General features: G+C 46.3%; 1 protein-coding gene across 1 annotated transcript in view; it reads right to left on the bottom strand.

The window, feature by feature from the left end:
* The window catches only part of NALF1 (NALCN channel auxiliary factor 1), a 751,636-nt gene extending 740,586 nt beyond the window's left edge, over positions 1 to 11,050 (bottom strand). The window contains exon 1 of the mRNA XM_073569473.1: positions 9,748 to 11,050. Within this exon, the coding sequence (XP_073425574.1) occupies positions 9,748 to 10,455 (708 nt within the window). The 5' untranslated portion in view covers positions 10,456 to 11,050. The remainder of the gene's footprint in view (positions 1 to 9,747) is intronic.
* Positions 11,051 to 13,283: the final 2,233 nt, after the last annotated feature.

The raw sequence follows: 13,283 nt of genomic DNA, 5'->3' as shown, positions 1-13,283 counted from the left end.
TTGAAAATGTGGTGATGGAAAAATCTTGTGTTTTTGGTTTGTTATAGTAGCAAAATCTAACAAAATCAATATAAGTCTGGCATTGCTGTGATGGTGCTGACCCAAAGAATAAAGCCGCCGTATCACTAATACAGCATAGTAAAAGGAAAAATAAATAAATGTTAAGTGCCCGAAAATGCTGCCAATAAAAGCTTCAACTGAACCCACAAAAACCAAGCCCCCACTCGGGTCCATCATCTGTTAACACACAATAAGGAACTTTGCAATATATCTTATTAGAGAATATCTGCTTTTTTCTCCCCCAGGACTGTTCCATCATTCTCACAATGGTCAGTTCATGGGTAAAATATGTTTCCATAAAGACAGATTTTTACATTAGAATGATAGCAGATGACAGTTGGTACCGATAAGATTCTATGTAGATGGGAAGGGGAAGGACCTCTGTCTATTCCCTCTTCCTGCACAACACAGGCGGCAGTTGCTATGGATAAGATTCTATCTCAGTAATTGAAAATTTTGAAAATGACTGATCAGTCCAAGAGAAAGCAGCAGATTTCTTTGACAAGATATATTATGGGCATGTGCACACAGTCAGGAAACGGTGCGGTTTGGACGCTGCGTACTTCCACAGTGTCCAACCCACAGCGTCCAGATGTCACAGCATAGTGGATGGGATTTCAAGAAATCCCATGCCCGTTATGCGTCCAGAGACGCCCGCAGCTCACCTGCAGAGACAGACATGCGGCTGTGACATTATGAGGATTAGATACACGGCCCTTCAATCTGTATGACACATGAAGATTAGATACACGGCTCTGTGGACTGTGTCATGCATGATGTGATTGGACACTTGGCTCTGCGGACTGTATCATACATGATGGGCACTAGTTATGTGGCCCTGCGGGCTCTATTATACATAATTACATTAGATATACGGCTCTGTAATGCTGTATCACTCATGATGGGCATAAGATATATGTCACTGCCAGCTGTAACACAAATGATGAGCATTTGATACGCGGTTCTAGGCTGCGTCACACATGATCAGATTAAATATGCGGCTTTGCCGTCTGTATTACACATGAATGGATTAGATATACGGCTTTCTAGGCTGTATGATACATGATGGACATTAGATACGCAGGTCTGCGTGCTGTATTACACATGATGGGAACTAGATATGCGGCACTACATGCTGTATCACACATGATGGGCATTAGGTATGCAGCTCTGCTGGCTGTATCACGCATATTGGGAATTAGATACGCAGCTCTGTTGGCTGCATAACACATGATGGGGATGAGATATGCAGCACTGCTGGCTGTATCACACATTTTTGGGAAAAGATACGCAGCACTGCAAGCAGTATCTTACATGATGGGCATTAGATTCATAGCTCTAAGTTGTATCACATGATGGGCACTAGATATGCGGCACTGCTGGCTGTATCACACATGATGGGGAAGAGATATGCGGCACTGCTGGCTGTATCACACATGATTGGGATGAGATATGCGGCACTGCTGGCTGTATCACACATGATGGGGATGAGATATGCGGCACTACAGGCTGTATCACACATGATGGGGATGAGATATGCGGCACTACAGGCTGTATCATACATGATTGGGAGGAGATATGCGGCACTGCTGGCTGTATCACACATGATGGGGATGAGATATGCGGCACTGCTGGCTGTATCACACATGATTGGGATGAGATATGCGGCACTACAGGCTGTATCACACATGAAGGGGATGAGATATACGGCACTGCTGGCTGTATCACACAGGATGGGGATGAAATATGCGGCACTGCTGGCTGTATCACACATGATGGTGATGAAATATGCGGCACTGCTGGCTGTATCACACATGATTGGGATGAGATATGCGGCACTGCTGGCTGTATCACACATTATGGGGATGAGATATGCGGCACTGCTGGCTGTATCACACATGATGGGGATGAGATATGCGGCACTGCTGGCTGTATCACACATGATGGGGATGAGATATGCGCCACTACAGGATGTACCACACATGATTGGGATGAGACATGCGGCACTACTGGCTGTCGTATCACACATGATGGGGATGAGATATGCGGCACTGCTGGCTGTATCACACATGATTGGGATGAGATATGTGGCACTACAGGCTGTATCACACATGATGGGGATGAGATATGCTGCACTACAGGCTGTATCACACATGATTGGGATGAGATATGCGGCTCTACAGGCTGTATCACACATAATGGGGATGAGATATGTGGCACTACAGGCTGTATCACACATGATGGGGATGAGATATGCGGCACTGCTGGCTGTATCACACATGATTGGGATGAGATATGCGGCACTACAGGCTGTATCACACATGATAGGGATGAGATATGCGGCACTACAGGCTGTATCATACATGATGGGGATGAGATATGCGGCACTACAGGCTGTATCACACATGATGGGGATGAGATATGCGGCACTGCTGGCTGTATAACACATGATGGGGATGAGATATGCGGCACTACAGGCTGTATCACACATGATAGGGATGAGATATGCAGCACTACTGGCTGTATCACACATGACTGGGATGAGATATGCGGCACTACTGGCTGTATCACACATGATTGGGATGAGATATGCGGCACTGCTGGCTGTATCACACATGATTGGGATGAGATATGCGGCACTGCTGGCTGTATCACACATGATTGGGATGAGATATGCGGCACTGCTGGCTGTATCTCACATGATTGGGATGAGATATGCGGCACTGCTGGCTGTATCACACATGATGGGGACGAGATATGCGGCACTACTGGCTGTATCACACATGATTGGGATGAGATATGCGGCACTACTGGCTGTATAACACATGATTGGGATGAGATATGCGGCACTGCTGGCTGTATCACACATGATTGGGATGAGATATGCGGCACTGCTGGCTGTATCACACATGATTGGGATGAGATATGTGGCACTGCTGGCTGTATCACACATGATTGGGATGAGATATGCAGCACTACTGGCTGTATCACACATGATTGGGATGAGATATGCGGCACTGCTGGCTGTATCACACATGATTGGGATGAGATATGCAGCACTACTGGCTGTATCACACATGACTGGGATGAGATATGCGGCACTGCTGGCTGTATCACACATGATTGGGATGAGATATGCGGCACTGCTGGCTGTATCACACAGGATGGGGATGAAATATGCGGCACTGCTGGCTGTATCACACATGATGGTGATGAAATATGCGGCACTGCTGGCTGTATCACACATGATGGGGATGAGATATGCGGCACTGCTGGCTGTATCACACATGATGGGGATGAGATATGCGCCACTACAGGCTGTACCACACATGATTGGGATGAGACATGCGGCACTGCTGGCTGTCGTATCACACATGATGGGGATGAGATATGCGGCACTGCTGGCTGTATCACACATGATTGGGATGAGATATGTGGCACTACAGGCTGTATCACACATGATGGGGATGAGATATGCTGCACTACAGGCTGTATCACACATGATTGGGATGAGATATGCGGCTCTACAGGCTGTATCACACATAATGGGGATGAGATATGTGGCACTACAGGCTGTATCACACATGATGGGGATGAGATATGCGGCACTGCTGGCTGTATCACACATGATTGGGATGAGATATGCGGCACTACAGGCTGTATCACACATGATAGGGATGAGATATGCGGCACTACAGGCTGTATCATACATGATGGGGATGAGATATGCGGCACTACAGGCTGTATCACACATGATGGGGATGAGATATGCGGCACTGCTGGCTGTATAACACATGATGGGGATGAGATATGCGGCACTACAGGCTGTATCACACATGATTGGGATGAGATATGCGGCACTACAGGCTGTATCACACATGATGGGGATGAGCTATGCGGCACTACAGGCTGTATCACACATGATGGGGATGAGCTATGCGGCACTACTGGCTGTATAACACATGATTGGGATGAGATATGCGGCACTGCTGGCTGTATCACACATGATTGGGATGAGATATGCGGCACTGCTGGCTGTATCACACATGATGGGGATGAGATATGCGGCACTACAGGCTGTATCACACATGATGGGGATGAGATATGCGGCACTACTGGCTGTATAACACATGATTGGGATGAGATATGCGGCACTGCTGGCTGTATCACACATGATTGGGATGAGATATGCGGCACTGCTGGCTGTATCACACATGATTGGGATGAGATATGTGGCACTGCTGGCTGTATCACACATGATTGGGATGAGATATGCAGCACTACTGGCTGTATCACACATGATTGGGATGAGATATGCGGCACTGCTGGCTGTATCACACATGATTGGGATGAGATATGCAGCACTACTGGCTGTATCACACATGACTGGGATGAGATATGCGGCACTACTGGCTGTATCACACATGATGGGGATGAGATATGCGGCACTACTGGCTGTATCACACATGATTGGGATGAGATATGCGGCACTACTGGCTGTATAACACATGATTGGGATGAGATATGCGGCACTGCTGGCTGTATCACACATGATTGGGATGAGATATGCGGCACTGCTGGCTGTATCACACATGATTGGGATGAGATATGTGGCACTGCTGGCTGTATCACACATGATTGGGATGAGATATGCAGCACTACTGGCTGTATCACGCATGATTGGGATGAGATATGCGGCACTGCTGGCTGTATCACACATGATTGGGATGAGATATGCAGCACTACTGGCTGTATCACACATGACTGGGATGAGATATGCGGCACTGCTGGCTGTATCACACATGATTGGGATGAGATATGCGGCACTGCTGGCTGTATCACACATGATTGGGATGAGATATGCGGCACTGCTGGCTGTATCACACATGATTGGGATGAGATATGCGGCACTGCTGGCTGTATCACACATGATTGGGATGAGATATGCGGCACTGCTGGCTGTATCACACATGATTGGGATGAGATATGCAGCACTACTGGCTGTATCACACATGATTGGGATGAGATATGCGGCACTACAGGCTGTATCACACATGATTGGGATGAGATATGCGGCACTGCTGGCTGTATCACACATGATTGGGATGAGATATGTGGCACTGCTGGCTGTATCACACATGATTGGGATGAGATATGCGGCACTACAGGCTGTATCACACATGACTGGGATGAGATATGCGGCACTACTGGCTGTATCACACATGATTGGGATGAGATATGCGGCACTGCTGGCTGTATCACACATGATTGGGATGAGATATGCGGCACTGCTGGCTGTATCACACATGATTGGGATGAGATATGCGGCACTGCTGGCTGTATCACACATGATTGGGATGAGATATGCGGCACTGCTGGCTGTATCACACATGATTGGGATGAGATATGCAGCACTACTGGCTGTATCACACATGATTGGGATGAGATATGCGGCACTGCTGGCTGTATCACACATGACTGGGATGAGATATGCGGCACTACAGGCTGTATCACACATGATTGGGATGAGACATGCGGCACTGCTGGCTGTATCGCACATGATGGGGATGAGATATGCGGCACTACAGGCTGTATCACACATGATTGGGATGAGATATGAAGCACTACAGGCTGTATCACACATGATTGGGATGAGATAAGCGGCACTGCTGGCTGTATCACACATGATTGGGATGAGTTATGCAGCACTGCTGGCTGTATCACACATGATTGGGATGAGATATGCAGCACTGCTGGCTGTATCACACATGATTGGGATGAGATATGCAGCACTACTGGCTGTATCACACATGATTGGGATGAGATATGCAGCACTACTGGCTGTATCGCACATGATTGGGATGAGATATGCGGCACTGCTGGCTGTATCACACATGATTGGGATGAGATATGCGGCACTGCTGGCTGTATCACACATGATTGGGATGAGATATGCGGCACTGCTGGCTGTATCACACATGATGAGGATGAGATATGCGGCACTGCTGGCTGTATCACACATGATTGGGATGAGATATGCGGCACTACTGGCTGTATCACACATGATTGGGATGAGATATGCAGCACTACAGGCTGTATCACACATGATGGGAATGAGATATGCGGCACTACAGGCTGTATCACACATGATTGGGATGAGATATGCGGCACTGCTGGCTGTATAACACATGATGGGGATGAGATACGCGGCTCTGGGCTGTATCACATGATGGGGAATAGATGCACAGTGCCTTCTCCAAAAGTGAGAATAGTGCGGTAGCTTGACAGCAGCACAATATCTGGCTGCCGATCACCTCATCATGGCATCTCCTGTCACCACTCGCCATTGCACAGTGAGCAGTAACAGAGGGAAAGTGTAGCCACAGTAAAAAGGCTCCCCCCCCAGCTATGACCTGGACAACCCAGTGGGTGAGGCCATTCCACAGCTGGAGGCAGCCACAGTGTAGAAGACACGGACTGCAATCTCCAAAGCCCAGAGGAAGGCCATATTTGGGGTGTGCAAGTGTCGTGCTTAATGGCTGCATAAAAATTAATAACTAAAAAACTGTTAAAACAGTAGGTTTAATTTTATAGTAAAAATCATTCATAATATAATTAATAATTATTAACACAACAAAAGAAATTACGATACATTCCCTTTAAGTTGAAGTGCACCCTAATTTCTGTCCAGTGAGGAAAAGAATCAAAACTCCTTAGGTTTGGTTGAATATTTCCTCAAATTTGAATCTTCAATACAGTATTTTACGGAAATCAGCATTTATTTGAGTGACAACTTGTTTACATATCCTTTTTGAGAATGTTATGGAGATATCAAGTACACAAATCTTTGATCAAAATGGTCACAGTTATGGCAAACTCCAATGACATGATCTTTTATGCGTCTGTGACAGGGAATGCCCACTGTTTACAGCATAGCCACAGCAAGCATGCCCTACTTCTGGGAACCGCACCGGAATAGGGCTTCCACCAACCCCATCTTACTGTAAGTCCAACCCTAGAGATGTCTGATGGCTGCAGCATCTACTGTGAGAAATAGAAGAAAGATGGCAATACATCCTTGTTTGGCTGTTCCTGAAATTTCCATAGAAGTTAATAGAGAGATCTGCATATGTGTGGCCATCTCATTCATCCTCCAGCCACATGACATGGCCAGCAGCTGCCCCACCAGGTGGGATGTCGGTCAGGGAATCCCATGCTGGATCCGAGGAGTCTCATAGATATGACATCTACCACAGAGTTATATTTCCTGTAGATATGCCATAATTGTCTAAGATATGAATACCAATAGGGTGAAAGTGTCAAACACTAGCCACTTCTCGAAACAAGGTATAATGAAATGATTTGGCAAGAATATTATTCTCCTGAAACCAAAGTATGAAGAAAACTTAAAAGCGTAGGTTGAATACTCAGGCGATCCTATATCATATACAGTACACTGATATAAAGCTGAATTTCATCATCCACAACCTGTTTGGTCTGAAACGTTTTTCTTTCATTGACATATTGGCAGAAAATAGCATCTAGAGTATAGCCTGAACATCGCCGGTTAACAAACTGCAGCAAATCTGGCATTTAGGAACAAATATTAACATGGGCGACAGGTCATCATTTACAAATATGGGTTTAGAGAAGAAAAGTATATCGTTCCACCAAATCAGTACTGTCATAATGTGGTTACGAGAGGAAACGAGCAATTGACAACTGTGCTTTGACTGCAGGACTATAACACGATTAGCACACATAATTTACTCACTGAGCCTTCCAGAACGTCATAGGAATGGGCATTACGTCACGACGGATATGGATATAAGCCAGCCCTGCATGGAGATGAGATTACTACCTAATGCTTTCTGCTCTTTGTAATGTGAAGAGGTCATGTTTTACCAATCAGGAAGAGTCAGCTATCGTTAAGCCACCGATGATAATTAGACGGTGAAGTGGTGAAGCAACACTTTTCCTTTCATGTGAAACTGGACCCTTCGGAAAATGATGTCCAATGGGCAGAATTTGGGAAGTGCAGCGCATTCTCCTCCCAGAACATTAATACGTTTTTCAGTTTTTCCATTAATGTGTAAAATGCTTTATCCAAAATAATAAACGGGACCTTCCAGTATCCCCGAGAAATGAACATAACAGTGTATCGATGGACAAACATCCTCACGTAGATAAAACAAAGCAAACCCTAAATCTTGAAGGAACGTTAATAATCAACTTGGCATAAGGGTATTTTACCTTCTACAAGAAAATGACCACAATAGACCACGTCGTTTGACATTTCTACCTTCCTGGGGTTTTCTGTGCATATAGTATTATCCACATCAAGACAAATGTATCATCAGTTAAGACATACACTCAATGTAGGGTAAGGTACAAATAGTCACCAGCCAGATAGGCTTTATGGAGGAGTCATGAGAAGCTGATCTCCACTGACTTATCTACAATTAGGCAATGTCATAACTAGTAAGATCCTGTTGCTATGATTTCTGTAGCGAGCTAGACCGTATACATAATGGTAATGCCTGGTTTAACTCTACAACCCTTTCCATAAAACTAAACCTAGCCCCTGAGTCCTGGCTTCTGACACTGCCAGCTTCAGGACCACAGATCAGGCTGTCAGCACCATGGACAGCTACTGAAAGCAGCAGACTAGATAAAATGTTAATGACCCACAACATCTCAAGAACAAATAGTTCTGGCAGTCTGTCAAATGTAAAAAGCAACAAAAAAAATTAGGCAGCACCAGATCAGTACTTGATTTTACTTAAAATATATAACATCCCCCAAACATCCCACTCCCCAGCAATAACATATCAATAGCAAGTACAACCATTTCTCTTTGGAATGGGTCACCGGTACATGCTTATAGTCACAACTGATGGCATATGTTTCCTTTCAGGCCTTCCGCCTGTGCTTGGCAAGTCCGATCCACCACATAATGGGACCACATTGATGAGACATACTGTACTTTCGACATTCTTGTAGCCTTACGTATCCTTCATAGGGTCGCATTATTCGCACTCATGCAGCAAGATATCAGATCAACATGATTAGAAATTGTTCGGACACTAGATAACAACGAGCATTGCACTAAAAGTCCATGCGGTAAAACATTTGGCGGAAAATAAAGAAAAACATTAAAATAACATGATCATCATAAGGTTATGTATTCATCGCTGCCTTAACGTCAATCCGTATCATGTCATACCGGCCTGTATCCTACATTGAGGGTCGTTTTGAAAGCCATGTGTCCCGAAACCTTTATGCCAAATGATATTAATAAGAGGCCAAAACCACACTGTGATCTGCACAAGGCTTTCCTGCATTTGTAGCTAGTGACAACTGCAAACAATTCTATTCTAAGAACCCTATGAAAACAGTATCTCGGCCCCTCCATGTACAGCTTCAATGATCACACTGTTCACAAGGACCCCAACTGTGATATGTGACACATTCTCATACAACAGCATGTGCTCCTAGATCCTAATCGTGGAGCTCAGGCCACAGTCCGGCCGGACATGCCAGCATATTCACATGGATCAGGGCTATGCAATGCACAAGGACACAGAAAGACTTTCTCAAGGGTCAACCATCAGCTGTCAGTCCTGAGATGTCAACCACAGCCACCGTCCAAGGAGCATGGACATGGAGAAGAAGCCAATGTCCTACCTTGCAGTCCCCAGAACAGGATATGACCGAATACTCATCCGATTGTAAATATTTCTGTAGCAAAACTTCAAATTCTTGATATTTCTCCTGAGCATGCTGGTCATAGCCTCTATACGCCTGGACACATTGTCTACAACCAGCCACATTCCCATTCTCCGCCATGTCCCCACTACAGTTTAACGCGTCCGGATTCGAGAACCCAGAAAACAAATCTGAAAGTGTATAGGAATTACAAAAGGGAAGGTAAAAATGACTCCAGTTGGAGTGAGGGGGCTTACTCCACGAGCCCTCACTCCGGTTCCTACAGAGAGACTCCGCGTCATCGACCACGTAGCATTGACCCAACGGACTATGTGGGGGACAGGCTTGGAGCGGAGCTTGGGTAGAATTTCCTAGAAAAATAGCTTGTGTGCCTTGGCCAAGGCTCTGTGGAGATGAGGGGAGGGTGGGGGAGCGCGGAGGTCCTTCCACCGTGGATGGGGTCATCCGGCTGCCCTGCTCTTTGTCTCTGGTCCTTGTCAATTTCGCCTCAGCGCAGAACCACAAATGATCAGAAAGCAGGACTGTGAAAAACAAGAGAGATGCTAGAGACAGTCGCCATTTCTGAGCCCTCTCGGAATCAGTGAAAGGCTTCTCGTTCTCCCGGGGTGCAAACCAGATTTTGGAGCTGTCATCACACTGCCGACACATCCAAGCACCCCTGGTCATATTTTAGGAAGTGGCGGGCTCCACCGTGAGGGCTCCTTGGCCAGGGTGACCACAATAGTCATCTGCCTGAGAACGGGTGGGCTGCTCGCTGCCTTCCTTGTCGTCCTTCCACAGAGCAGCGACCAGCTAGATCCGCGGGAAGACGGGCAGGAGCCCGGGCATTGTCACCTCGCGGCTCTGCTGGTCAGCAGCAGCTGGCTTACATGTGGCTCCACTTGGTTGCGTCTGCCCCCCCCCTTTCCTGGGTAGTAAATGGGCTGTCCCGATAGGAGGGGTCACACAGGTCCTTAAAACTAAGTGCACGTGATCTCCCCTCACTAGTCTCTTACCCTTGCGAGCTGCGGAGACACGGCAGCACGTCAGGAGGACCGGGGCAGCCCCTTCCCCCGTGTTACCGGCATCATGGCCGACACTGCAGCACGAGCGCTGGTGCAGGTGAGTGCGCGCTGCTCCCACTCAGGGCGGGAGGGGACACGAGGAGGAGCAGGTGCAGGGAGCCATAGCGGAGCCCACTGCTCACCCCGGGGCAGGACAGCGATGGCAGGGATGAGTCACAGTCTGAGCCTGCGCTGCAGGACTGCACACAACTTAGCATTAACCCTCTCTTCGCCCAGACAAAAGAGCTCTTCTGCCTGAGGTGTCACTTGCGCTTCATCCTGAATAGCACTGTCGCCACCTGCTGACTAAAGTGTGTCAGCGCATGCAGTGAGAGCTTGGAATTCTCCTCATGCACAGCAGACACTTCATGGAAGTTCTTGGGATGATTTCTATGATGCAGCCATCATCCCTGACAACCAAAGGCAGGACCCCTAACAGGACGTGCACTAACATTGAAGCACACACTCCAGTATACACTCATAGGACACAGCTCCCATCCAGATGTGTCTGTAGCTCCACTTCTGCCAGTCATACGAGACACAGGTGGGCACATAGTCGCGTCTGGTGTCACACAGAACTGACCGTTGGGTCGTCGTACACTAAATGCTCACGGCGAGGGTCCAGACCCCATACAGACTCATCATCTCCTTCGTGGTCATCATCATCGTAGCCGTGGATCACACATAAGTGATAAGAGCCGGGGTCCCGGATGGCAGAGGAGGACCACAGAATATGGCCTTGGAGAAGGAAGACCATCCCACCAAGACGTCCGCAGCTTTCCCCTCCAGGTCCCTTGTTCCTCCTCTCAGAGGGTGAGTTGTCATGCCTTAAGGACTAATTCTAATCACGACTCCTATGTCGTTGACGGAGAGGTATTATCGATATTCAAAGACGTGATGTCTCCTATAAATTCAGTGGTTTTTCCAGCAGAGGTCCCGATAATGTCGTCTTCTCCAGGTGGGGCTATTGCACAGCATGAGATGGCTTATACCATCCCCATGGGCTATGCTTCGGGATGCTTACTTTTGGAGTGTTGCTCCATTGGGCTCACATCTACCCAGGGAGTTGAAAGAGAAAAAACTTGTAAAAACAGGAATATGTGTATGTATGGCCATTAGATTCTTCAGATCTTATTGCTATTAATAAAGGAATAAAGGGAGAAAATAAATAATAATTGCTTTATTGAGAATATAAAATCTTCATACCATCAGGTAAAAACGACATAGAGAGGCGTATGGAGGGGAGCAATTTCCTACGCGTTTCACCCTAAGAGGGCGTAATCATGGAAAAATCCTTCTTTATGTTGTGTATGCACTATACACCCGGGTCAGGGTGTTTCCGTGCGTCGGAGGTGTGATCAGGAGTGAAGAGGGGTGAGCTGAATACTTCTTGTTTGTGCATAAAAAAATAAAAGTTGCTAAAACCTTTGGTTTTAAAGTGACCAAGGCGGATACTTAGTGCAAGGATTTTGCGCCATGTCAGAATTTGCCATAGGCAGGTGATAATTGACAACTAATGTTACAAGATGGTGTCCATTTAAATGACACAGGGATGGACATTTTTCTTTGCGAACTACAGAACGCAATTGAGAGGGCACGCTTCCTTTTGTTGGTGGGGTATGGCTCAGTGTAGCTAAGTACACCTTTACATGTATGACGGGTGGGAGAACCTTCAATGTCAAGAGAGGCACCAAGAACTATGACATGCCCACCACAGGAGCAGTGGTGATAGCATTCTGGGGACAGCTTATTGTCAGGCAAGGTTCTCACCTCTTCTGGTTTTGCTTGCCGTTCGAGTTATTTATGAATGATACTGTGACTTACCACATCCATTAAATATAATAATGGTTTTCACTGTATACATTATCATGCACTATAAATACTTCACCTATAACATCTTTCGATGTCTGCATTGTAGCATGATTACTATGTGTGAATACTGTCATCCAGAACATACCAGAAACAATCACTGCTTGATCATAACAGCTTTTAACTTGTATTCACACAAGTCTCCTGTATTCACACAAGTCTCCTGTATTCACACAAGTCTCCATGCAGCATTCCATCCATCCCCGCACTCATGTATCCATCCATTTACCCACCCATCTATCCCTCCATCCATCCATTTGTGACTGTCCATCCACCCATCCATCTCTCTATCATTACATACAGTATATGTCAAACACTCTCTCCCTTCTCCTTCCATATGTATTTCTAATACTGTTTGATGGTGTCATTGCAAGCATAATGGATCTATTTAGCTTTATTTATAGGTTGGGATGTCTGTATATTTTGCTATGCAGTGTGTATTTCTTGTATTCACTGTAATTTCTTACCCCAGCATCTAACAACTGATTATACTGCTTCACCATACATATACTGCAGACTGTGGATTAATATACAGAAGTACACTTTATACTGCATTCACTGTACTGCAGTCTTATACTCTCA

This window comes from Dendrobates tinctorius, unplaced genomic scaffold (assembly GCF_039654945.1).
Source record: "Dendrobates tinctorius isolate UK_male_01 unplaced genomic scaffold, ASM3965494v1 ptg000026l, whole genome shotgun sequence".
Lineage (NCBI taxonomy): Eukaryota > Metazoa > Chordata > Amphibia > Anura > Dendrobatidae > Dendrobates > Dendrobates tinctorius.
This window is presented reverse-complemented; position numbering and strand designations above follow the sequence as displayed.